A 27,298-nucleotide genomic window follows, 5' to 3' on the forward strand; every position below is an offset into this window, starting at 1 on the left:
CACCCCCGATCCCTCCTCTAACTTTCCAGAAACCCCCCCCCCCCCCCCCCAGCCCGCCTCTGGCTTGGGATCCAGCCCCGGCCTGTCAACGCTACGCTAACGACATTAATGGCAAACTCTCTTCAGCTCATGTGCCGCCCTCTTTGGCTGCGTCTTACCTAAGGCGGGATGCACGGGCCCCGCAGCCTGCAGGGCATCTTACAGGTCTAGGAGTTCCCGGCGTGGCCAATCGGTCTGAATGCGAGAAAGGATCAATGCCCTCGGGTTCCCTTCTGCCACATCTTTGACTTGAGAGTCTGGGTTGACTTCTGTTGGAAGCGCCAAATGAATGAATGATTGACTTCCGATCAGATAAACACTTCACCCCGGCCAAGAGAGAAATGCGAAGTGAATTCTCCCCATCTCAGCTGGAATCCTAAAGGGAAAGGTAGAGGCCCAAAAGTGGACAATTTGGGCATGGGACGTACCATTCACCTGAACAGTTAAGCCATCCGATTACGATACTTTTTATGCCTGTCTGGTTAAGGTATGCTCTGTGATTCCCTTGATGCATCCTGCATTTCCCTGATGGTCACTCTTTAACCCATTATGTCCCAGTGGCCTATTTAGAGGACAGCGTCTGTAAAAATTTGGCACAGAGTGGGTTAATTCAGCAGCCTCCTGCTTATGAAGTGTAATTGTCGATAGGGTACATGTACTTAAGCCAGCGCATACCACACAGGAGCGGGCAACGGGAAAGGTTGTGCTCCCGCCGCAGAGATTATTAAATGCCACGTTATCTCCACCCCCAAAAGTATGTGCCTGGGTGTCAGTCAATGCACATTTTTTAATGCAGGGATCCACATACTGTGCGCGCCGATTTTATAAGTGTAGGCGCCTATATTTTAAGCAGTAAATAATTGAAACTTGTGCATATAATTACACTCTGTTTATGTGTGGGAGCAGGTGTTTTACAAAGTATGCGTGGACTTCGTATATGAAATGCGATTTTTGTGCGCATAGTTCCAAGCCACCAGTTTGCTCAGACTTTGACCGCTACACCCAGACTCACCAGCAATTCACCCAGAAACCCCCCCCCCCCCCCAACACACACAAATTCTACAGGCAAAAGAAAAGTGCAATTAGAGCTCTGCACCTTGGCCAGCAGGTGGCAACGTGTACAAGCCAAACCTGGGCACATTCGTCCACGCCCAGCCCCATGGTGGGCACAACCTTAATTCCAACTTTCTGAAAATTCGCTTACTATGCAAGAAGGCTATTTACCTGCATACATTCCAATGTTACAGCCCCAAACCCTGTGTAACGCTTTGAAAATTTATCCTCATATTGTCACAAGCTGTAGCGATCACTCCTTTCTGGCTTATGTCATTATAATTAGCAATGGAAGAGTTAATGGTCATTCTAGGGATCTGGAAAGCTTTATCCGGGTATCATTGGAGAGCTGAGATTGTCACAGTCCAAATTTAGGGTTTCTAATGCTAAGAGAGAGTCTCCAAACCTTTTCTGGCAAATTTTATCTGAGCATGATTTTTTTTTTTGAGACGGGGAGGGGGAACTTGGATCTAGAACCAGAGTCTAGAACAGAGATGAACTACTTAGCTTTAGTGAAAATGGGTACTTGGTTATATGCTGTACATGCTTCTCGGTTCTCTTAGAACTTGGTTTAATAAGCTTCGCCTTTTTTTTTTTTCCCTTCCATAGACAAAAGAATAGGAACAAATGTATTAGTGAATCAGAACCTTCTCCTTGTTTACCCCTAGTGTAACTTACAACAGACTCAGCTTGTCCTCAGCTGCTGACAAGGCTCCAGTCTGTCATCCAAGAAAATATGAACTCAGCACACAAGATAGTTAAATAAACATGACAGAAAACATAGAAGCCAAACCAAAACATGCTCAGACCAGGCTATTTTATTTGCTTTGGTGGTGAGAGACAGGGGCTGTATGGACCTGTTCTAGGCTTTGGGGGTGGTGTGCTCAGGGAGGGTATGATCCAAGACCTGCCACAGAAGTCATTCCCTAAGTTTTACAACAGATTGTAATGATCAGGAAACAGTTTCCATAATAACAGGGTTGCACTCTATCCACAGGTGCATCCATTACATTCAGCGCAGGCCACAGCTTCAGCTTGCAGATGGGACAGAAACCCAGGGGCTGGTCAGATTGCCAATTTTTTTGCCATGTGCCTGTGTTTTTGGCTTCTGTGGGATTCGCCATTATCTGGTCTGGATTTGATATTTTGCTGAGTAGTAAACTGATATTAAAGTTCATTATCTTACCAAAATCTGTTTGGTTTGGCTCATACTTGTTTTTCATGTAGACCTTGCTGTAAAAGAACTGTGAACCATTTCTACAGAACACAATTTTTTAACTCTTAAAACAAAATTTCGATGTACTATGATTTAAAATCAGTGCTGATTTCTGATTTTGTGTATTACTAAAACAGTACCACAGGCTGTCTCCCAACAGCACACGTTCACCCTCAATGGCATGGTTATAGCTGGCCGCTGCTGCTACTTCTGTAGTGAATCCAGAGCACCTTCAGCACTTCACTAGTGAAGCTGGATTACATCCAGTACTTCTATAGTGACTTTGGAGCACCTGTAGTGGATTCCGATCACATCCAGTGCTTCTATAGTGACTCTGGAGCACCTGTAGTGGATTATGATCACATCCAGTGCTTCTGTAGTGACTCTGGAGCACCTCCAGCCCTTCAATAGTGAATCCAGATCTAATGCTTCTGTAGTGACTCTGGAGCACCTGTAGTGAATTCCAGTCACGCCCAGTGCTTCTGTAGTGACTCTGGAGCACCTGTAGTGAATTCGTCACGCCCAGTGCTTCTGTAGTGACTCTGGAGCACCTGTAGTGAATTCCAATCACGCCCAGTACTTCTGTAGTGACTCTGGAGCACCTGTAGTGAATTACGAGCACATCCAGTGCTTCTATAGTAACTCTGGAGCACCTCCAGCCCTTCAGTAGTGAATCCAGATCTAATGCTTCTGTAGTGACTCTGGAGCACCTGTAGTGAATTCCAATCATGCCCAGTGCTTCTGTAGTGACTCTGGAGCACCTGTAGTGAATTACGATCACATCCAGTGCTTCTATAGTAACTCTGGAGCACCTCCAGCCCTTCAGTAGTGAATCCAGATCTAATGTTTCTGTAGTGACTCTGGAGCACCTGTAGTGAATTCCGATCACATCCAGTGCTTCTGTAGTGACTCTGGAGCACCTGTAGTGAATTCTGATCACATCCAGTGCTTCTGTAGTGATTTTGGAGTACCTCCAATGCTTCTGTACTAAATCTGGATCAGATCCAATGCTTCTCTAGTGACTCTGGGTAGCATCCAGTGAATCTGGAGCACACATTGTAGATGAGTGGTTCTCGCCCTTTAGTTCTCAAGGACATCACAGCAGAGATTCATAGGATAGAAAACAATAACAGTCTTTCTTTAGGAGGCCTCCTTCTGGGAGATGAACAGAGCCCCAAGTTCCACGTAGGTATGAAAATTAGTGGCAGCCCTGGTGCCTGTGTGGGTCAGGAGATCAGCACCTGTTGCAGTAATAAGGTGACAGGAAAAAGAGAGAGACAGAGAGGAAGAGAAGGAGGTGCAGGGGGAAGAGAAGCTGGGAGGGAGACAGACAGACACTGATGGGGAAAGAAAAAGTGGGAAAAACTGGTGAGGAAGAGATGGGGAAGGGTTTAGGGAGAGATACTGGAAGGCAGAGGCTAAGGGAAAGAAAAAATGGTGGGAAAGAGCTTGGATGGAGAAGAGAGAGAAATTAGTGGAGTATTGCTGGGGGAAGATAGATTGGAGGGGGCATGACTGGGATGAGAGAGAGAGATAGGGTGGAGGGGCTGTGATATGAGAGAGACTGGTGGGGTGTGGCTGGGGATGAGAGAGAGAGATAGGGGAGATGGGGCTGGGATGAGAGAGAGCGAGGGTGGATGGGGCTGGGATGAGAGAGATTGGTTGGGTGTGGCTGGGTTGAGAGAGATAAAGTGGATGGCACTGGAATGAGAGAGATTGGTGAGGTGTGGCTGGGATGAGAGAGAGAGAGAGAGAGAGTGGATGGGGCTGGAATGAGAGATAGATAGGGGAGATGGGGCTGGGATGAGAGAGATTGGTTGGGTGTAGCTGGGATAAGAGAGAGAGAGAGGGTGGATGGGGCTGGGATAAGAGAGAGTGGTTGGGTGTGGCTGGGATGAGAGAGAGAGAGAGGGTGGATGAAGCTGGGATGAGAGAGAGAGAGAGAGAGGGTGGATGGGGCTGGGATGAGAGAGAGATTGGTTGGGTGTGGCTGGGATGAGAGGGTGGATGGGTCTGGAATGAGAGGGTGGATGGGGCTGGGATGAGAGAGAGATAGGGGAGATGGGGCTGGGATAAAAGAGAGGGAGACTGCCAAGGTCAGAGAGTAGAGGAAGTTTTGGAGGAAAGAGAGACTGATGGGATGGGGATGAAATACGTGAAACTGGTAGAGATAGGCTGAGTGGGAGAGAGAGAGAGAGAGACTGGGGAGGGGCAGAGGTCAGGGCTGGGGGAGATTATTGTGGACTATTGATTCAAGGGCTGTGGTGGGGATGGGCTGATGGGTCCCCATTACTTCTGGAAATTGAAAAAGGGGTCTGTACACGCAAACAGGTTGGGAACCCCTGGTGTAGAGTGTAATCCAAGATGTGTTACAAAACAGTGAATACTGCAGTTAGATTGCGGTTTACATCAAGAGTGCACAATCTCACACAAACTGGGTGGAATGTCCTTTTGACGTGCAATAACTCTCCTTTGACATTTACCTTTGCGACTATAAAGCATTTTTACTGCTCAGAGCACCCTGTGGACTCTGATCACTAGGCAAGTCCTGTGTGAACCAAGTTCAGCGTCTGGCAGCATCCAATACCCAGTAAATATTTATACTGCACACAGCCCATAAAAAAATGATGCCAGCGATGGTAGAGTGGTCCATCTCAATCGAAATGATACAGCAGTGGCTCCCCATTTATATGCTTGCATACAGTGATATGTGACTTGATACGAGAGGCCACACTCACGTTAGCCCACTTACAAAACATTCAAATATTTAGAGGGTAATTTTCAAAAGGATTTGCATGCATAAAACTGGGTTTTACACGTGCATATATTTTGTAAGACGTTGACCTTCCTAGAAATAATACTCGTTTTCAGAATCAGAAATGAGTTAAACATTTCTAGCTTTGCTGGCCTTCCTCAAGGTTGCAGCATGTCTCGGTTCACTCCCATTCCTCTCCTCCCCCTTGCATAGACTGGGTGTGACAGAAGGGACGGATGCAGCTCCCTGCATACTTACTTCCAGAGTTAACCGGATGACTTAGCCAGCTAAGTCTGGTCAGAACAAAGACATGCCCTATAGTTAGCCGGCTGACTTTAAGATAGCCAGCTACATAAGTTTATCCGGCTAACTTTGCTATCCAGTCTGCATATGGACCTCCTTACATCTTTGGAGACACAATACATAAAAGCCAGGGGGACTAAGCAGGGGGTGGAAGAGAAGCGGAAACAGGTACATTACACAGAGCCTGGCCTTGTCAGGTAAACTCTACAGCCAAGACCCGCAGGAGTAGCTGTCTATGGTGCTGAAATTCTGGGTTGCCGCGTGACCTTGCACAGGGGGCCTTGTACCAGGGATTCTCAGACCCGTCCACAGCCAGGCAGGTCCTCGGGATATCCACATTTGTGTCTCCAGAGCATGCAAATGTATCTCACGCATTCACGTTGCGAGGAAACCCACAGGGACATGCTTGGGAAGGCCCATACACCCTTAGGCAGCCTGTTCCACGAGGGCTCGCTTCCCTTGGCTGAGCCAGTCCTGGTTTCACCCCGATCGCCTCCATAAAACTTGTAGCTCCTGCTTTTCTTAGAAAAAAATGGGGGCCACAGATCCATCGGAGGTGATGGGATGTAACCCGTACTGGTAAAGCCTGTCTTTGATGACTCGGGGGGACATTCACGTACCTTAATTATGTGCTTAAAGTAAAAATGTTGCTCTCAGTAAATCAGACACAGCGCCCAGTAACAACGCTTCCTGTTAGCCAGCTTGGTACAGTGCAGCACCCACTGTGGGTGGGCACCCCAGGCACAGATGGGTATTAGGATTATAAGAGGGACTGGATTACTTGTCCCATTAATGAGTTCCTGGTGTGGGCGGCCAGGAGGTCTCGGTGTAAGAGGAGTGAGCCAGCTAGAGCATGATCTGGCGTGTCTCACTGCCTTATGAAGCATCACCCAGGTACAAACCTCAGAAGTCCTGCATGGGGGAACAGCTGAAATAATCTCCAGACTAATGACTTGGTGGTAGCCGTTTTTAATTGCCTCAGGCTGAGTATTACTATTTGCTCCCTCTGTTTTGGAAATGTGGCTTCTTCTTTTGCTGGGTTTCTTGTAAGCACTGGGACACCGTAGAGCTTTATGGGGGCGGGCTAAGCACCAGCCCTGGCCTGGGTGGGGCTGCAGAAGGGAACGGCGCTTAATTAAAGATGCATCAAGTTAGTCCCATAAACGGAGGCCGTCCGGAGCTTGACCTGTATTGCCAAAGAGCCTCTGGATTGGAAAGCTGGAGATCAACGTTTGATTGTCAGGGAATCTTCTCTCTACCTAAGGCCTGTTTTTTTTTTTTAGTTTTCCCAGTTTTCACAGTGGATGGAGCACCTTTTACCGCTGTGTTCAATACGTAAATGTCAAATATTTATTTAGAGGGTGCTGCAAATTAACCCGCCATTGCACGAGTGGCGCGGCTCCTGTAACATCGCTGGCGAGGTTCTAAGGCTTCGCTAGGGTGCGATTCAAGGTCATGCAGGGGCCAGTGACTATTTCATTTGCAAAGCTCACGTGGATTTCTTCCCCTCCACCCCCCCCCCACCCCACTGAGGGGACCGTCACTTGGGGATAGTTAAAAAGTGGACCTCCTCACCCCGTGCCTTCCCCGCCCCTGCCTCATGAAAGAAAAGGGCGCCACGTAATTTGCTTTCAAAGAAATGTTATCTGCTGGTAAATCGGCGACAGCTTTCTAGGACAGAGCTAACAGGAACCCCCGGTCTCTCTGCCCATCCATGAGGAGCAGTCCAGGAAGAATCCGACAGAAAATATACTATACAGGGCTTTTCCTCTACATGGGAACCCTCCTTTCCGGCAAACAGGCCAGCCACCTCCGGGGCAGTGCATCTCTCGTGCCTCGGCTACATCAAAGCTTCCAGAGGGGAGAGAGGGAAAAACAAAAAAAAAAAAAAAGATCATCTGTTATAAAACATTATTCCTATTACCCAAACGCAGGCGGGTGACCTGAGCAGAAGGGGATAAGATGCTGTAAGACGGAGCGCCCACGGATGGACAGGGAAACCAAAGGACTGAACGATTGCAGGTCTTAGGAAAGCCTGCTTCAGTCTCCGGTGAGGAAATGGAGAACAGAGGGAAGGAGACGAGAGGGATCACTCGGCATGGAGGGGGGCTGGGAACCAGAGAAACGCAGTCTGCTCGGGTTTTAACAATTTTAAATGGGTTTTTGTTTTTTTTTAGTCGTCTGCAGATTTGATCGCCTTACTCGTTGCGCCCCGTTCCACATCGCTTATGAATACGGCACAGGTCCCAGTACAGGTCCCCGGGGCGCGCCACTATTCACCTTCCGCCGCTGGCAGTGAGTGACCGTTCAGTCCTACTCTCCGCTCCGGCCTTTTAACCAGTTTACCCAGAGACGCGGCTCTTTTTTTTTTTTAAGTTCCCGAGGAACCTCTCATCGGGAACTTTGTGAAATGCTTTCTGAAAATCCAGGTACGTTACAGGCTCTCCCCTAGCCGCCTTCAAAAAATATCCAGCCGATCGGTGCGGCCAAGACCTCCCTTCGCTAAATCCGCGTTAGATCCTCCCAGTAGGCCACGTCTACGCTCATGGCTTCTACCGTTTCTCCAGGGCACCAACGTCAGACTCACCAGTCTTATAGCTTCGCAGATCACCTCGGAGCCCTTTCTTTAAAAACATTGTGGTAATAAAGATGTGTTACAGTGGACACAATCAGCTTGGATTGATTTCCCCTAACAGACACAGTGTTCTGACAGCCCACATTTATTGCCTGTAAAAGCGTAATCATTACACATTTACAAGTTCGCTGAAATTATAATTAGATGGGAAAGCCTTGCTGAGTAGGGTTGTCGGGGTTTGTTTTTGGGTTTTGTTTTTTTTTTGTTACCACTGCATTTTTTTTTTATTTTATATTGCCTTTGGTCTATGTCACCTCATCCTGCATCCATCCCTCTGGCTCTGCGGAGTTCATTTCTCAGCTGGTCGGGTCAACTTGGTTTCCATCTCGGGTGCTGTCAAAATGGTCACGCTCACCCGGTTGGTGACCTTATTGGACAGCAACCATGACCCTCCCTCCACTGCTCCCATGAGGTCACGGGAAGGGAAATCCCACCCGGAGCCTCATAGCCCGATGGCTGGAAGGGCCGTTTGGGATCGCCAGGCTGTAGCGTTGTGTCACCGGAGACCTGCCTGTGCTTCCCCTGATTTCAGCTTGCACGAGGATGAGGAGGGGTGGGGGAGGGGGAGGGCGGACGCTCTCTGTAGACCTGCCTAGGGTAATGTACAGCAGCCAGGTTTCAGTGGGAAGGGAAGATCTGTGAAAAACATTTGCAATCCATTTGAGAATACAAACCCTTCTGCTCTTGTCTGTTTCTGCTTTCCTGATAGCACTAGACAGTGCAGAATACATTCTGTAGGAGATCGAGCTGTTCCAGTTTTTATACCGAGCTTAAGACGTGCTTAGAAACATCAATGCTCGTAATTCAGCTTTTTGGGGGGGATGGGGGAGGGGGGGAAGAGTGACTTTCATTGCTCTGCAGCTTTAATGTTTTCCTTTGCTGCCATCACGGGATAATATTCTGTTATCAGTGTGGGTGATGGGTTATTGCAAAATGCCTGAGAGCTGGTCGAACTCCCTTCGAACCCAATCGCCCAGCCACCACCACCGGAAGCAATAAATCAGAGCGCCTTGCCTTACGGCCAGAGTTACAAAACTCAAACTCTTGTCCCTTTTTCCCAGGCAGGAGCTCAAGCTCCATGTCCTAACGCTTGTTCGCCGGGAGACCGGATACGGTTTTTCTGCTGCGTTAAGGAGAATGCAGAACGGGGGAGGGGGGGGGGGTCCCACTCTGTTTCATGCTACTCATGCCAGATGTAGACCGACCCTAGTTACTATTGACGCTGGCACGTGCGAGTGAGTTTCCAAGCGTGCATCCCTAAACGCCTCTGTCAGTGTGTGTTTTCACGTTTGCACGTGCAAGGGCGCCGGCAGTAAATTCCCGGGGGCCTCTGCTGTTCGTGACGCTTGTCGCTCATCTTCAGGCGCTGACTCGGCCACGCGCGCTGCACTTTTCAGGAAGACCCCGGGCCTTTTCAGCAGCGGCCCAGGACATTCCTTAAGGCAAACGCACTCTGCTGACCACAGCGGCGGCAGGAACGGTAGTGCAATAATAATTTAAAAAAAACAAAACAAAAAAAGGCAGTTTTGTAATTTCTCAGACTTCTATAAACGTTACAGCACATGGGGGAAAAAAAAATAAACTAAACCTTCACGGTCACTTCAGTTTCAAGTTCAGCTTCACTACCTCATGAAGGATCTTGGAAAATTTGGGGCGATGGCTGGGGTTCACGTCCCAGCACATCAGCATTATCTCGTAGACCTCTGGCGGGCAGTTCTTGGGAGCCTTCATCCGGAACCCTGCCGGGGAACAAGAGACAGAGGTAAAATAAAACGTATAACAAGGGTGGAAAATATGCACTTTCCATTGTAAAAGCATCTGCCCATTCAGAGGCCAGTGGAAGAAGATGGCGGAGCTTGTCACTTGGCTGCCTGCCATAAGGATTGGGGTTAATCCAGACCTGGTCTTGTCCCGTTGCATGCAAGGATTTGTCGTTCTGATTTTTCTTAAGGGGAAACCAGTGGGATAACTGGAACTCCAAGTCCATGCAACGTAATAGGGAAAATCCTCCTTATGACATGGAGGCGAGCGGCAGCCGTCAGGGCGAAGCCTCTTGCACCGACGCCTCTCCAGAGGTGCAGTTCCATTGCGTGCTCCTTCTGGTGGTCTAGCAGTGCAAGCAAGACCCCCCCCATTGGCTGCCTAAGTCCAGGAGATTTTCCTGGCAGTACCACCACGGTCACTAAGAGTAGGACTAGTACACAGGGTAAGCCCAGTGTGGGCAAAGTCTAAGCCAGGGTGGCCGGCTCTAGTCCACAAGAGAGACGCAAGCGAGAGCCTGGGTTTTCAGGCCGTCCGCAGTGGATTATGCATGAGACGAGATTCGCATGCAGATGTATCTCGGGACGTTATTTCTCGCGGGCGTCCCGAAAACCTGACCCCGGTCCTGCCGCTCTGCGCAAACCCTTTACCTCGCTCCACCTGGCTCAGGGTTTGCTGGTTGGACATGCCAGTGTAAGGGGTGGCGCCGTACGAGAACATTTCCCAAAGCAGGATTCCGTAGCTCCAGACGTCACTCTCCGTCGAGTATCGTCCTGTCAGAACGAGACCAGGGGATTCATTAGATCGGTGGCGAACACCTGCTGCTGCCTCTCAGCTACCTCCATTCTTAAAATACCGATGCTAGATCATAGTTTACTGAGGGGGGGGGGGGGGGCGGTTGTTGTGTTCCCTGCAAAATGTCAGTGGGATGAGAGATTTACACAGAGATTGTCATGTAGAGCAGGGCTGGTCCTCGAGGGCCACAAACAGGCCAGGTTTTCAGGTCATCCGCAACTGAATGTCCATGAGATGCATTTGCATGCACTGCCTCCAACCGCATGCAAATATTTCTCATGCACATTCATCGGGGGGGGCAGCCTGAAAAACTAGACCTGGCTATGAGGCCCTTGAGGCCCCGGAGTTGCTTACCCCCCCCCCCTGATGTAGCGTCGCCATCATCAACAAAAACCCCAGGTCCTCAGGGACCGGCCGAGCCAGTCCTGGTTTAACTCACCCCACCGCAGCCATGGATGTGGTGAAAACCAGGATTAGCTTGGCCTGTCCCCTGAAGGCATGGGGGGGCCTGTGGTTATCCCTAGGCTAAAGAACTGATTATTTGCCTCGCAGCACACACTGTACCCTACGCAGAGGACGTGAGAATACCAGCGTCGGAAAGGGAACCCAACGTGGCGTCCAGGACGGTGAGAACTTTGGGATTCTAACAACGATCTTAAATTTAAAACCCCTCTCCACACACATACATTGGCCCCTTTATGAAAAGTGCCCTGGGAATCAAGGAGCCATAAAAAGGAGGGGGGGGGGGGGCAGAATCTACCGACACCACAGGCCGTGGATCACCTGGCTGGTGTCAGCGGTCTGTGAATCCGCAGCTGGACGGATGCCAGCGGGCTGACCATGGCCGAGTGCTATCCAGCAAGCCCCCAGCCTCACTGTTTCTGGAATCGCTTTACATTATGACAAAGCTTGGTGGTAAGGGGGGGAGGGGGGGAGGTGCTGGGGGCTGGGCCCTTGGATTACATCTCACACCCTCATCTGCCCAGGGCGCTGGAGAGAGGAAGAGGATGCCTGCGCCTCTCCCTCCTCCCGTTCTGCTCCCTTTCACTGGTCTAAATCACTTCTCCACAGACTCGGCCCCTGCGGAAGGGAAGATGGATTAGAGAGTTCAGGATGTGTTTCTCTGTCCAGCCGAAGGTATCAGGATGGTCAGGAATAAAACGATCTGAGCGAGGCCACCCTTGGCTGAAATTACAGAATGGAGTTGGAGCTGGGGGGGGGGGGGGGTGTCAGGAAAAGGCGAGGAGAAAACCACTTTGTGATCCGGATAAAGCTATAATCATTTCGGCGGATGGGGGGGGGGGTCTGTTTAGGACCGGATTTCCCATTAGACAGTGAGAGTATGTGCACGGGGTGCCCCCGCCATGCAGGGTGCTAGGGTTAAAAGTGGGTAGGCAAGTTTACGTTAAAATAATAAACACATGGACGATAAGATTAAATGGGAACCTGTGGGGGAATTTGGGGTGTAGCCCACACTTCCACGTCGTTCAGCCTGACCCTTCTCCCTCCTTCCCGCTGGCTGGGGGTGGGGGTAAAGAGAGGGGAGATGCATCTCGGAGCACATGAGATAGAAAAGCTGGCTCCGGGCCTGTCCTCAACCACTTGCCAGTCAGTAGTCCAGTGCACCACCTATTGCTTTTTAAATCTGGCGCTCTCCCCCTGCCTTGGTCCCTTGGATTTGTGCCTTGACCACGGGACGGGAAGGGGGTTTGGATTTCCTTGGATGATCTCATGCACCACTTTTTGGCTCCTTCCCTGTAATTCAAAGCCACTGCACTGGTAAAAGAACATTTTTTTAAAATCCTCAGCCAGTGATCTCAGTTCAGCAAAGAACACTCTCTGAGTTTTGCCTGCTATTTCCGGCAGGCAGCAAACGAGTACGTTAAAAGAAAAAGCATTAACTGAACGGCTGTTCCCTGGAGAGCCGGCACCATGAGGGTTTTTGAATTACAAAAGCCATAACCGCCGGAGAGACATTGTAACCCAAGCAAACACCGAGCCCATGCCCTCTCTTCAACCATCCAGTTAAAGCAAAGCTCCCCCTCTCTGCCAGGGCTTCCCGCTAGGAGTGGGGGTAAGGTGGCGTTCCTGACCGTATTTCAAGGCCTCCGGCGCCGTCCACTTGATGGGAATGTGCTTTATTCCGACCGAAGACGAATAGACGCCATCCTCTTCCTGCCGCGACATCCCAAAGTCACTGATCTTCAGGACGTTGCCTTCCCCCACCAAGACGTTCCTGGCAGCCAGGTCTCTGCAAGGCCGCAAGCAAAAAAAAAAAGGCTACGGTTAAGCAGGAGAGAGATCAAGGGGAGCCACGAGTGGCAGTCCCAGTGCATGGCATAGACTTGCAACTTCCCTTAGGCGAAGTGGAACTACAGTTCCCATGAGGTGCAGCGGCGAGGACCAGGACCAGGACCAGGACCAGGAACCTCCTCCCCCCCCCCCCAGCTCACGGGCCCGGATGCTCCCACGACGGCGCTCGGTACCTGTGGATGCAGTGCTGGCTCTCCAGGTAGGCCATGCCCGCGGCCGCCTGCTCCGCAAAGCGCAGCAGGTCCTTGATCCAGAGGCGAATGCCCTCTCGGCGCAGGAAGGTTAGGAAGTCACCGCCTGGGAGGATAAAACAGAAGCATGAGGCGCCGGCTGCGCCGACGGGATACCGCTTGACTGGGAAGGGACCCGCCTCCCGCCGGGATCTGACGAAAGCAAGCGAAAGGGTCATCATTGGCCGGAGAGGAGGATGATGTCCGTGGTTGCCAGGCAGCTCCCTCCGCCGAGAGCTCCTACGAACGAAAACGCGGGGAGGGCCCATGCGACTGAGCCCCGTGGGCCACCTGGCAAGCGCTGGAGGGCAGAGAGAGGGATGGAAGGCAGGACTTGGAAGTCCACAGCTTTGCGCCGTCAGAGCATGACGCACACACACACGCACACATACGCGCGCACATGTACGCGCACACGCACACACACACACACACACACACACACACACACACACACGCACACACGCACACATACCCACACTCGCACACGCACACACACGCACACGCGCACACACACACGCACACACACACACATTCGCTGTTTAAGTGCATCCGCTGTGGATTGGAGGAAGGGAACAGACCCCCGGGTAACACGAGCGGGCAGATACCTCTTAGAGAAAACCTTCGGAACTGGATGAACGGATACACGCTGACGGGAAAGCGCCGGCACACACCTGACGGAGCCCGGGGCTGTCTGCGAGCAGAAAAGTGTGCTTCCGCCACAAAGAAGCCCCCCCCACCCCCCCCCGCTGTTTTACCCCCCTCCCATCTCCGACCTCGCAGGGAAGCCAAGGCCCGTGGTACGCATCGCAAGGACGCGGCCTGCGTGGACGGACCGCGTGGGATCGGCAGTCACTGCGCCAGAAGCGCTCAGCCGGTTCTTCAGATAGCGCCGGTTACCGCGAGGCCCGCCCAGTCCTAAGCGGTGATACGTGGATCTGGCAGGTTCTCTCAGAGGCAGAGTCCCAAGGGCTTAAACAGGTGAAGGCCACAGGAGAGAGGAGGCACCGGTGCCTAAGCTACACCCGACTGCCTTAGAGGTGCCGGCCGAGGTAGGGGGTGGAGCACTGGTCACCTCACGGCAACGCTCCCGAGTCCCGGGCTGGCTGCGCCTGTTACCCCGACGATGGCTGCAATCGCATTCCCAAGGGCGACCACTGAAAGGGAGGAAGACAAAGAGGGGATCCTCGGTCCCTGCCTCGTCACTCACCTGGCACCAGCTCCATGATGATGTAGATTGGCTGCTTCCATGGGCAAACCCCAATCAGCTTCACAATGTTGGGGTGGTCGTACTTCCGGAGGATCCTGAGGGGAGGGAAGAGGGGCAGTGAAACCCAAGGACCAGGTGCAGTCAGGAACGTCATCACCCTAGGGGAGCTGGGCACATCCCCAAATCCATGGCGCCACATGACACCTGCGGCCGTTACTTCCAACCCCTTCCTCTAAGCCCCCGCGTTTCTCGCTCTTCTGGGACACAGGATGTTGAGCCAAGTGGGACCCAATGTGACGGTTCTTATAGTCTCGGGATAGCACGGTGCGTGCATACGGCCGCAAATAATCCAGTGTACAATGGCTGGGATTTCCAGCCCAGCTGCATCAGGAAGGACCACGCGCTGTCTGCAAAGCTTTACGCGTTGCCTCTAGCAGCGGGGGATCTTGGGTGGAAACAAACTGGACCTTCCGTTTCCTTCAGCTGTGGTGATCAGGGCACGACCTTCTCTGGCAGTCGCTATTTTTTTTTTTTTTTTTTGAGATTTTTCCCATTTCTTATTGACCACATGGAGCACGGTGTATATGTTGGACCTCCACACCAGGAGGCGTGAGGAATGAGGGATGGGGGACGGGGAGAACCTGACTACGGTCTGGGGAAAAAATGAATGGGGGAACTTGCTGATGCGGTGGTTACAATAAGCCTCGATAATATTGATGCTACTCAAACATAGAGAGAGTATTTATATGGCCTTCAAAGTATTCAACTATTTATATGCCTACTATGTTCTCTCTCTCTCTCTCACCAGGAAAACAAGTGCAATTATTTCCAGCATTAAAACCATGCGATATTGCCTCTCATTTTAAATTAATCCCGCCCCGTCAAACAATTTTGCTTTTTGCGCCATTTTGATGAATGACCCTGTAAGAATGCCTTGGGGGAAAAAAAAAAAAAAAGGCCCTTGGCATTCCTGCTTTTCTCAAGTCAGTACAGGATTTCTTGTGCTATGGCCTTCCCGACGTTATCCTGCATCTCGCCAGGGCCGCAGAGGGCTCGTCCCCGCCTCACCTGGCCTCCAGAAGAAACTTGTTCTTGATCTCGGGCGGCAGGCACTCTCTGCAGGTCTTCACGGCCACAGGGGTGTTATCGTAAGCCAGCCGGCCGCTGTACACCTCGCCAAAGTTTCCCTGGAAAAGCAGAGCAGAGAGGCTAGCGGCACCAGTGGGCAGGGCTGTGGGAACAGGGTGCACATGGACTCCCGCAGGGAGCAGCAGCGAGGGTGGGGATGTGATGACAGGCTCACCGCCTCATCCCGGATCAAGCGAACGGGCTAATCCAGGCCTGGCTTTTGCCCCATTGAAGGCAGGGATTTGTGCTTCTGATTTTCTAAGGGAAATGAATTGGGGGTTTGCTGTAAGCCTATGACTGCCCCCTTAGCATGCAAGGACAGTGACCTCAAATGCTTCTTGCACTCTTTGAAGGCTTGACGATACGACCTCGGAACTATGACCTTGAAATCTGCTCAAAGAGCAGCATGGATGTGGTTCTGTGTCTCTCATTGGGGGGGGGGGGGGTGTACAGAGTGTGATTGTGGGAGGTGCTAGTGAGGGAGGGAGGGGCGGATTGTGTGTGTGGTTGGGGAGGGGGGGAAGGGATAGTGGAGGGGGAAGGAGGAACAGTTGTGTATGGGTGGTGGTGATGGCAGGAGGGAGGAACAGCTTAAATCTCTGGCTCAGATTTTGTTTTATGAACTCGGAGTGACTTACAGCACCCAGCAGCTCCCCGAGCAGCACATCCTCGTGATCGAGAATCCATTTGGCCTACAGGAAAGAAGACGAAGCATTAGGTGGAAGGAATCAATCCCGGCTGAAACGTGCCTGGAAGATCAGCAGCGGCTGGCTTTGTTTGTTTTATTTCTCACAATTCACTTACTCTAGCTTTAAGTCTGCAGAGAAGTTTAAAAAAATTACCCCGAGGGTTTGACCCTTCTTCGGTTCTATTGCTTAGCCCGTTTTACAGAAGAGGCCCCTAGAACAAGCCTCTTCTGTAACTTCACCCCAATGAATTTGGAAGCCAATTAAACATTGCAAGGTGAGCAGGCTTGAACCGTTTCGATACTCAGGAAAGGCAGACTTGAGACAGACTGGACCCGGGTGACACCCACCTTATTGTGCCAACAGAAGAATTATGGACAGGCAACGTCGTAGGTGAGCTTTCCAGACCACGTCCTTCAGACGTCTGGGGCTCAGGCAGTTTTGTTTTTTTTTTTTACTTGAGGAACGCTGACTCTGTAACGCAGGGCCCTGTGGCTGACGCTTACCTTGGTGATGGGCCTCCTCAGGAGGACCTGAGATTTCTTGGTCAGAACTTGTCGGTTCTTGAGGTGGAAGTTGATCAGCAGCGGGATGGTCGGGAATCTCTTCCCGTCCAGCTCAAAGAGATACTCGTTCTGCAGAGATAAGGAAAGGCCAGGCAGGCATGAGAGAACAGGCGTGGGGCCGAGGCCACACCAGCCCCTATGGACTTAGCTGGATGTAGCACATCCAGGCCTTCCCGGTCCTCGAGGGCCTCCCCTAACTGGTCAGGTTTTCAGGATATCCCTCATGAATATGCAGAAGATAGAGCTGCATTGCACACTGCCCTAGTCGTGCGCACATCTGTCTTGTGCATACTCGTTAGGATATCCTGAAAACCCGATCGGTTAGGGACCTTGAGGGCTAGACTTGTCCACCAGTGTTCTAGGCCATGACTTCTTTAACCTCTTTGCTTCTAAGGCCCTCTTCCCCTCACTGTCAAACATTTTTCAGCACCTTCATATTCCAACAGGCATCTTTTTTCTGTACATAAAATTAGCTAAACAATTAAATATGCATACGTGTTTTATTTTTCATTAGTTTTTGTTAGATTTGGCAGACCTTCCCCCCCTCCTTCCCGAAACCCTCTCACATTCTCCTAGATAAGAACCCAAGTTTAAGGGCCTTCAGAGTAGGAAACGTGATTTTTAAAAAGTCCCCTATTATTCAAGCCACAAATTACAAGCATAAGTTGCACCAATTTTCAAAAATGTGAATTTAAGCGCGCAAGTCCGCTTCGAAAATTATCCCACCCCATCTACCCCACACAAGCTACGCCTGCAATTTGGTGTGCACACAATTTTCCTGAAAATTTACAAGCATGTGGGTCAAACCTTTACACAGCGAGCACATAAATGCAAGCTCCACCCACAGGAACGCCTCCCCTCACGCTGGGACATGACCTACATGCATAAGTTTATCTGCGTGTTAGGCAAAAAACTTTTTAAAAGGCCACTTCTGTGCATAAAACACTGCTTTGCTTGCGGATGTCCCTTTGAAAATCACCCCCTAAGTGACCAGACAGCTCCAGGTCATCAGGTCCTGGTTTTACCCCTGGTGCATCTACAGACCTCTGGTTCCAATTTCTCAAAAAAAAAAAAAAAAAAAAAAGCAGAAACTATGAGGCCCTAGAAGCACTTGAGTGTAAAACCAGGCCTGGCTCAGACTGTTCTTGATATCACAGGGCCATCTGATCACTTTTACCCCAGAAGATTATGAGTGCTCTCCAGCCAAGACCATGGAGATTGGAAGTGGCCTCAATGGACTTCCCATGTGCCGGGATTCGGTAGACATCTTCGGTGCTTTTCCAACTTCTGGGAGAGGGATGGGTGAAATCAGTGTCCGATGGGTACCATGGATACGGTTCCCGCAGCCAAGGCTTGTCCAAATGCATCTGGGCCTTCGGCAAACCTCCCAAGGAGCCTTCTGGAAAAGGGCTGAACTCAATGGACAGCTGTAGCTTTTCCTAGCGTTTGGTCTGAGATTCCAACTTCTTACATGAAGGACATGGCCATGTAATCAAGGGTAGACTTGATGGAGACGTCAACACGATTATCTTATTCTGAGTGTTTTTGGTAGCAATAGTCTCTACAAGCCGTATCGGCCCCGGGGAAGGCTGGATTCTCAGCAGGCTGCCGTACCTTTTACTGGGGCATCGTAAGAGCCATTGGGAAATATTGTGTGTGAGTATCCAAGAGCAACATCTGAAGATGGAACCCTTCTTGCTCACGTTCAAAATCAACTTTGGATAATTCTTACGATGACCCAACAATTTGGCTTTCCGTGAAAACCATTAACTCACTGTAGAATTGAATGTAAAATGTTTGCCGAAGCAAAACAGCATGGTATGGGGAGGGGAAGGAGCGTCAAGCTTCCTGTCGCCCTTTTCTGGATAATCTGAGGGGATATGTGGTGGATTTTGCCCTAGGGTGTATAAATTCTCCCACCAAGGTCTGTGGCAGGGCAGCCATTTGCAAAAAAACCCCCCAAAAAAACAAACCGCTTGCATTCGCCTCCTCCCTCCTCGCACAGGAGCCGGCTTTCACTGCGCCACTTACGTTGATGCACTGAATGATGAAATGTTTGCACTGCCCCTCGGCCAGTACGGACACCACGTATTCCCCTGGTTTCCCATGGCTTTCTCGCACCAGGAAATCCCCATTGCTGGTGAGCAGACAGCGCGTCTCCTGCCGCGGGATGGCGCCATAGTACCAGTCCTGCTGGGTCAGGGGCCTGTCAATGGCTGGCACCAGCGGCAAAGGAGGGGGAAGCTTCGTAAGAGAGAGGGGATAAAAAAAAAAAAAAAGGCAGTGATTAATTATATATACTTCTTGGATATGTACCCCTCCCCCCCCGCCCCCATCCCCCTCAACTCTGCCCGCACCCTTCCTGGAACGTACCTGGATGGGTTTCACATCCCCATACCCATTATTCAGATGGTGCTTCTGATAGGAGTTGTAGCTCATCCTTGGCAGCGGTGGATGTGGCGGGCAGGGGGAGATAATTCACGAATCTCTTAGAGAGTTTCTGATTGGCCGGATCTCTGGATTCCGCCTGTGCAAAGCATCTCCATACATTTCTAGCCAAGAGACTGACACCAGGCAGACTGAAAACAGAGGAAAAACAAAAACCCCAACTCTCTCCTGGGACAATGGTGAATTATGACATCACCCAACAATGACATCACCCAACTATGACATCAGCAGCTACATGCAAAACCTCTGAAAACCTCCTCAGAATATCTTTCCCTTTCCTTATATTTAAATCCTTCAGACAATAATGGAGGCAAACATTGGTTTGTTTGGTTTTTTTTTTTTTCCCCAGAGGCACAAAATCTTTGACGGCCATGGCCAGATTTGACCTATGGAGTGTTTTGATGTCTAAAAAGTTAAAATGAACCAGATTCACCAGCAAGGGGACATCGTTAAGACGTTAGGAGGTGTCCACACTTACTGTTTTCAGAGCACTTCCAATCAAAGCATTACTCCAAGCGCAGAAAGGAGGCAATGCAGTCTAATTACACAGGGCTCACACGAAGAGCTCCCAGTGCAGTGCCATGCTGGCTAAGCGAAAGCTGTCTGAGCTACCAGGGGCAAGGGCCAGATGTGCATCTACAGTCTTCACTCATTGCTGGTCAGAGATCTGCAAATGCAGAAATCAGTCAGTGCAGACCCAATGACACAGTGTGCTGAGAAAGGACACACTTCCCTTTAAGCCAGCACTGACCCAGTGACCCAGCATGGTGTTAGGGGACACTGTGCCCTCTGATCCAGTACTGACCCAGTGTCCCAGCATGGTGTTAGGGGGTCACTTCTCCCTCTGATCCAGTACTGACCCAGTGTCCCAGCATGGTGTTAGGGGTCACTCCTCCCTCTGATCCAGTACTGACCCAGTGTCCCAGCATGGTGTTAGGGGTCACTCCTCCCAGTACTGACACAGTGTCCCAGCATGGTGTTAGGGGACGCTCCTCCCTCTGATCCAGTACTGACCCAGTGTCCCAGCATGATGTTAGGGGTCACTCCTCCCTCTGAGCCAGTACTGACCCAGTGTCCCAGCATGGTGTTAGGGGACGCTCCTCCCTCTGATCCAGTACTGACCCAGTGTCCCAGCATGATGTTAGGGGTCACTCCTCCCTCTGAGCCAGTACTGACCCAGTGTCCCAGCATGGTGTTAGGGGACACTCCTCCCTCTGATCCAGTACTAACCCAGTGTGCCAGCATGGTGTTAGGGGTCAGTCCTCCCTCTGATCCAGTACTGACCCAGTGTCCCAGCATGGTGTTAGGGGACACTCCTCCCTCTGATCCAGTACTGACCCAGTGTCCCAGCATGGTGTTAGGGGACCCTGCTCCCTCTGATCCAGTACTGACTCAGTGACCCAACATGGTGTTAGGGGACACTCTTCCCTCTGATCCAGTACTGACCCAGTGTCCCAGCATGGTGTTAGGGGACACTCCTCCCTCTGATCCAGTACTGACCCAGTGTCCCAGCATGGTGTTAGGGGACCCTGCTCCCTCTGATCCAGTACTGACTCAGTGACCCAACATGGTGTTAGGGGACACTCCTCCCTCTGATCCAGTACTGACCCAGTGTCCCAGCATGGTGTTAGGGGACACTCCTCCCTCTGACCCAGTACTGACTCAGTGACCCAACATGGTGTTAGGGGACACTCCTCCCTCTGATCCAGCACTGACCCAGTGTCCCAGCATGGTGTTAGGGGACACTCCTCCCTCTGACCCAGTACTGACTCAGTGACCCAACATGGTGTTAGGGGACACTCCTCCCTCTGATCCAGTACTGACCCAGTGTCCCAGCATGGTGTTAGGGGACACTCCTCCCTCTGTACCAGTACTGACCCAATGTCCCAGCATGGTGTTAGGGGACACTCCTCCCTCTGATCCAGTACTGACCCAGTGTCCCAGCATGGTGTTAGGGACACTCCTCCCTCTGACCCAGTACTGACTCAGTGACCCAACATGGTGTTAGGGGACACTCCTCCCTCTGATCCAGTACTGACCCAGTGTCCCAGCATGGTGTTAGGGACACTCCTCCCTCTGATCCAGTACTGCCCCAGTGTCCCAGCATGGTGTTAGGGACACTCCTCCCTCTGATCCAGTACTGACCCAGTGTCCCGGCCTGGAGTTAGGAGTAGTCTGGGCTGCTACGTACAGAATTTGTGCAGAATTTGCCCCTGTGCAGAATTTCCAGTTACTGCACAGAATTTGGAGCAGGCCCCAGCATGCTGCAAGTAGACCCCATCCCGCTGCAGAGCCCATGTTGCTCGCAGACAAGAAAGAGAAGGCCCCAGAGTGCTGTGTTACGGCAAAGAGAAAGAAGGCCCCTGCGTGCCTTGACACAGTGAAGAGGAAAATGGCCCCGGCGAGATGCATTGCAGAGAAGATAGAAGTTCAAGTCCCGGCGTGCTGCGAATAGAGCAGACCCCGGTGAGAGTGAGTCTGTTTGTAGAGGTTGCTTTTGTGAGAGTCTGTGAAACTGTGGGTAGAGTGTGTGTGTGTGTGTGTGTAAAAGACAGCAAGCCTGTGTGTACGGGTGTGTGTGTATGTGAGAGAGAAAGCATGAGTTAGGGTGTGTGTGTGTGTGTGAGAGAGAAAGCATGAGTTAGGGTGTGTGTGTGTGAGAGAGAGAGAGAAAGCATGAGTTAGGGTGTGTGTGTGTGAGAGAGAGAGAAAGCATGAGTTAGGGTGTGTGTGTGTGTGTGAGAGAGAGAAAGCATGAGTTAGGGTGTGTGTGTGTGTGTGTGTGAGAGAGAGAGAGAGAGAGTGCATGAGTTAGGGTGTGTGTGTGTGTGAGAGAGAGAGAGAGAGAGAGAGTGCATGAGTTAGGGTGTGTGTGTGTGTGAGAGAGAGAGAGAGACTTATTAGGGGTGCATATGTGCACCACAGTGAGGGAGCCTGTGTGTGTGAGAGAGAGAGGGAGCCTGTGTGCGGGACAGTACTGAGAACGGGGGTCATACTCTGGGAGTGGAGACTGAGTGGAAGGGGTTGAGCCTAGTGGGGAAGGGGAGAGATAGTGGAGGGTGAAGGAGATAAGGGGCCTGAGAAGGCAAAGTGAAAGGAGCCTGGCCAATGGAGCAGGGAGAGAGGGTGAAAGGGACATTCTTACAATGCTCTTCTAGGGGAATTCTGCTCAGAATATTTAAAACTCTGTATCTTTAAGTAATAACCTTTTTTTCTGCATTACATTTTACATTAATTAAAGATTGTCATGTATATTGACCAATATAACGTGTACAGAAGTTTGCAGAATTCCCCCAGGAGTACTGGGGTTAGCGACCCTCCTCCCTCAGTCTCCCCAGCCTGGTACCAGAGGACGCTTCCCCTTCTGAACCAATACTACTGACCCCCACTGTCCTGACAATAGCTACGTAAACAAAACCACACACAAGATTTTTAAGTCATCATAAGTTGGGTTTTTTTTTTGTTTGTTTTTTTTTACTTCTTTCAAAAAAATTAAAACATACATTTCATTAAGCTGTTTAGCCAAACTGTATTTACATGACCTGTTTGTAGGCGCGCTCCTTTTTCTGAGTACTTGTAATATATTTATACAGATAAAAAAATCTATTTTCCCTGCCTTTTTTTTTTCTCTGTGTTTAAGTAAAATTCATCTGTTTTGGTACAGAAGCTTTATACATCCCCCTCTCATTTCTTTACCAAGGGAAGAGAGGATCCCGGGCACATATTCTCCTCTCCATAAAACATGCCAAAATCATTTTAAAACTGTGGGCACAAAGGGTTCATATAGTTTGATGGGCTACTCATGATCAATACCTCGCCATGAACGCAGGGAGTCACATCTACAAGCACACTCGGAGCTAATTCACAAGGTCAGCTTAGACTCCATAGAGCCAGGTATGGAAACGGGTAAAAAAATTACGCACACGAGCAGATCTGTGCAGGACAGCATTGGCTCTCTCTTCCTTTTTTTTTTAAGATATCTTTTGCTGAGGTATTTTACAGGACTGAGACCTTGGATTTTGGTCTTACACTCTATGACTGGAGGGCTGTAATAATGACCAGTGGGGAGGGGGTGGGCTTGTCCCAGCAGTTAATGACTAATCCGCTGGGGCATTAATTGTCACAAAATACCCAATCCCTCCCCCTAGGGGCTGTTTATTACTATTAAATCCCCCACTGCATCAGTCAAAACTAACTTTAAAAAAAATATTAGATCAATTTAGAAAAAAAAAAACAAAAAACAAAACTTCTTTTGGGACCATAATGTCATTAAAAAGTATTGGCCCGCCAAACTCAGTAGATTAGGGGGGGTGGCCAACTCCAGTTCTCGAGAGCCACAAACAGGCCAGGTTTTCAGGATATGCATAATAAATATGCATGAGATAGATTTGCATGCAAGCCTATCTCATGCACATTCATTGTGCATATCCTGAAAACCAGGCCTGTTTGTGGCTCTCGAGGACCAGAGCTGGCCACTCCTATATTGGACATCATCCAGTCAAGAGTGCAGGGCCCCATTCCCAGCTGTCAAGAAGTCTATAATCCATAAAACTATATGACCCACCACACCACTGCTTAAATTATAATCCACTCCACTTTGTCAATCAGATCACTTCACTGACTGAATTTTTCAGTCAAGCCACTGAATATAACATATGCCTTCAGTAATAGAATCCATAAAAATATAATTGTTTTCTCACAATATGCCAGGGTCTATCTGACAGCACTTATGGAAAAGACAATCAGGATGGAGTAACCATCTGTGCCAGGAGCTTTCTCACGTCTAATCGCTTACAATAGTGTTGCCCGCCTAACTCCCAAGTTCCCCATGAAATTCTAGCCATGCCATCCCAGAGGGGACAGGAGTTAGGGCTGGATCAGAGTCTCCAGCTGACAAGGGAGTTAGATTGGCAACAATGCATTTTATTTATGACTCTTGCAAGACTCCTTTTGGTCCTGATTCTCAAGGAAGCAGCAGAATTACATTCACAAACGTTAAAAAATGACTGTTTTTACTGGGTCTTTAAAAAACTTTGCAATCCAAAACAGAAAAAAAAGTTAGCATTTCAAAGAAGAATGTATTTATCTTTTAAAAAGTGATAACAACGTGATCTTAAGTGCTGTGAAATGCTCTTATGGTATAAGAGACATCACCTCACAAAACAGAAGAAAACTCCATTCTTGTAGCATATGGTAACTTATTAAACAGTACCTATAGCTCTCACATTCATGCATTTTACAATGTATTATTTTGTATTTTAAATTAAACATTGTTTTGTGTACAATGGTCCAATTTCCTTGCACAAGGCAATGCTAAACAATGATTCAAGGGGCGTACATGTGCGTTTGGGGAGTAGTGAGAAGAGCGGGGTCAACCAATCCAATTTTCTGATTGGCTGTCAAATCCACACTTTCAAATGTTCAGACTGGAGGTTCCGTACAGCGAAATCTGGGAATACGTCTTGGTTTTCACAAGCTCTATACCAGTGAATGCTGGTAGCTGTAGCTTTATTTTAATGTTTTGTTTTTTTTACATTATTTTGCAGTGATATGAAGGACTGGAATGTACTGGAAAGATGGCACATCAAGCAGTCAGGAAAGAAACCAGTTAACAGGGGAGGTGAGTCTCCCAAAATGGGTCAAACTCACAAGAGACAGGAGGGAAGGATATTTGCTGGCAGTGAATGCCTGCTATTGAACTGCAACAGAATATGTTGAGATACGACTCTGGTTGACTCGCTAGTGTTTACCTCTCTTGAAGCACTGCCTCTGAGGTCACCAGTTACCCCCCCCAATCTTATTCACCTCCTCCGCAACTGACTGATTCAGTCCCGGCTTTGCCCCACTGCATGAAGGGAGAGGCGGTTATGATTCTTCTGAGGGGGCTACAACTCCAGCCAGGGCTCAGACCGGTCAGCTGGCAACCCCCCTAAACTATCTCAGTGCCTGCTCTCCAGCGATATAAGCAATGTGAAGAAATGAGCCCTTGGCTTTGCCACCCAGGATGCTACAAAACAGGACCTGACTCAACTGTGTGCAGGGGGAACAGGGCAAGCTCTGAATAAGTTCACCTGTTAGGCAAATCTGTCAACAAATTTAAGCCAGTTGCACCCGAAAACGTGACATCCACATGCCACAGTTCATTTGTGAACTCAAGGGGTGGACGGGAGAGGAGGGAGGTGTCTAAAAACGGTAGTAGCACCAGTAATGATTGAAAAATCAATGACCACTAGCCCCCAATCCATTTCACGAGGCTGTGGGACCTGGCTGCAAGGGTCTCCTCCCTGACGGTGACCTGCAGCAGAGACAAAAAAAAAAATCCTGCATGGTTCTGCCATCCCTCCGGGGACACCAATCCCCGACTCTGCTCTGCCACTCAGCCCTGTCTTCCTTATTAAAATTCTACTGGGTTGCTGCAGGGTTAAAGAGGATTCCAGAGATCAGGATGTGTTCTCTGTGTAGCCTGATGTTGCCAGACAATTATTTTTATTTTATAAGGCACAGGATTACCCATGCAAGGACAATGAGGCCTCAACAGAGGGCTGCAACCAATAGCTGAAATTCTTGGACACTGTTGAGCCTAGTGCACAATGCCCTCAGCTGTGAAAAGGAACACAGTCTGAGCTTTCCAGTTCAATGCCTCTGTGCAGGGGACTGCACTCCTCTGAAACGTGACTTGCAGCCAGCAAACAGAGCAGATCTGGGCAGGAGGTCGCATGCAGTTAGACCAAAATTTTCCTAACAGCAGACCCAAAATTTCAACACCATTTTCCTCCAATGAAAACAATAATTTAATTCTGCTTAAACAATAAATACGTTTGTGTCAAAGATTGAAAAGGCGGAGCCTGATTAAGGCTCCCCCATCAGCTCTGCTGGCAAAAAAAAAAAAAAAAAAAATTACATCATATATATATATATATATATACACACACATAAAATAAAGGTACACAAAGAAATAAAATGGAATAGGAGAAGACAGAAAGTAGCGTTAAAATGTTTGATGTGCTCACGGATTTCAAAGTCCAGCTTGTTCCTGGGAGCTCCAGATTCAGATCCCACCACCTCCTGTTTGTTTTTTTTCAGGTGCAGTTTTCAAGATTTAGTTTTCATTTTAAAGAGGAGCAGCAGTATGAAAATTCCTTGTTCCTGTCCGTCTGTTTCAGAGAAGTCTTGTCATTTCTTTTTCTTTTATCAGTTTATTTAACAATTTTGAGAGAGGTGGCTTTAGCTCTCCGAAGACCCAGGATCGGTATCTCGGAGATCGTGGCTGGTCTCACTCTCTTCTGGAATGTCCTGCATTCGCTGAAACTCTGAAAAGTTCAAAAGCCAAAAAAAAAGTTGACACTGTTAGATCTAAGGTTCAGGTTGGCTCCTGTGGATGCCCTGTGGGCTTGACTCCTGAGCCTAGCCTCCTGTTGCTTGGGCTACTATGGAGGCAACGTTCACAAGCCCCTCTTCTCCAGGCAGAGGCAGTCTCAGTCACTGGGGTCTGAAGGGAGCCTGGGCTCCTGGCCCCTGGCCATAGGTGACAAACCCGGAAATGGCAGGGTTACAGAGGAAAAGGGGGGGGGGGGCCATTAAAACAGGAGATAAATCTGAACTTCAGGATTAAAAATCTTCTAAACCAAAGAAACAGTGAATACCGCGCCACTAGGCAGGGTTTCTTTTTAGCAGACTCTGCGCTGAAGCAATCGCAGTCCGGATTTAGGGGGCCCAGTGGCGGGACTCACCCCGGGGGCTGGACGGGGAGGGCTGCTGGCCACCGTTCTCTTCTTCGGAGGGCTCCTCGGGGTCAGCACCATCCTGTAGCCTCTCCAGTTCTGTGAGGTCACTGAGCTCATCCCCCGAGCCATCGTCCACTTGCAGGGTGAAGGTGGCCTTCGGGGGGTCCTGAGAGACCTGGAGCAGGAAACGAGGCCAAAAGGTGAGAAACAGTCCACCTTCAGTTGGGATCATCCCCTGAGGCACATGGAAGAGCTATGTTCCCTGATTCTTGTATTCTGTAGCTATCCTAAAACAGAGCTCCCCTCTCCCTTGTGAGTTAGAGTCTCCCTTTTCCCACACATGTCACAGCACGGCACTAGTGGGAGATCCCTCACATACTTTGGCCTGCTCGTTCAACTGTTTCTTATCCCTCATTAGTTCACCCTGTGGTATGCTCTT

At 49.8% G+C, this 27,298-nt stretch overlaps 2 protein-coding genes across 7 annotated transcripts in view; both read right to left on the reverse strand.

The window, feature by feature from the left end:
* Window positions 1-9,507: 9,507 nt before the first annotated feature.
* LOC115078738 (tyrosine-protein kinase Fer-like) lies at window positions 9,508-19,314 on the reverse strand. The gene is made up of 10 exons (XM_029581747.1): window positions 19,061-19,314; window positions 18,719-18,931; window positions 16,628-16,756; window positions 16,074-16,127; window positions 15,376-15,494; window positions 14,308-14,402; window positions 13,044-13,167; window positions 12,651-12,808; window positions 10,413-10,535; window positions 9,508-9,740 (listed from the first exon to the last, which is right to left on the reverse strand). The coding sequence occupies exons 1-10, from the start codon at window positions 19,124-19,126 to the stop codon at window positions 9,598-9,600; spliced, it is 1,224 nt and encodes a 407-aa protein (XP_029437607.1). The 5' UTR covers window positions 19,127-19,314; the 3' UTR covers window positions 9,508-9,597.
* A 3,366-nt stretch (window positions 19,315-22,680) lies between these two features.
* Window positions 22,681-27,298, reverse strand: part of ARHGEF2 (Rho/Rac guanine nucleotide exchange factor 2) — a 119,232-nt gene continuing 114,614 nt past the window's right edge. For 5 of the 6 annotated variants that reach the window (XM_029579431.1, XM_029579430.1, XM_029579432.1 and 2 more), the window contains 2 exons: window positions 26,866-27,034; window positions 22,681-26,445 (listed from right to left, as the gene is read on the reverse strand). In XM_029579431.1, coding sequence (XP_029435291.1) covers window positions 26,360-26,445; window positions 26,866-27,034 — 255 coding nt within the window. In that variant the 3' untranslated portion in view covers window positions 22,681-26,359. The remainder of the gene's footprint in view (window positions 26,446-26,865; window positions 27,035-27,298) is intronic. The other variant, XM_029579435.1, reaches the window with a different exon arrangement.

The sequence above is a fragment of the Rhinatrema bivittatum genome, chromosome 16 (genome assembly GCF_901001135.1).
Source record: "Rhinatrema bivittatum chromosome 16, aRhiBiv1.1, whole genome shotgun sequence".
NCBI classification, from domain to species: Eukaryota; Metazoa; Chordata; class Amphibia; order Gymnophiona; family Rhinatrematidae; genus Rhinatrema; species Rhinatrema bivittatum.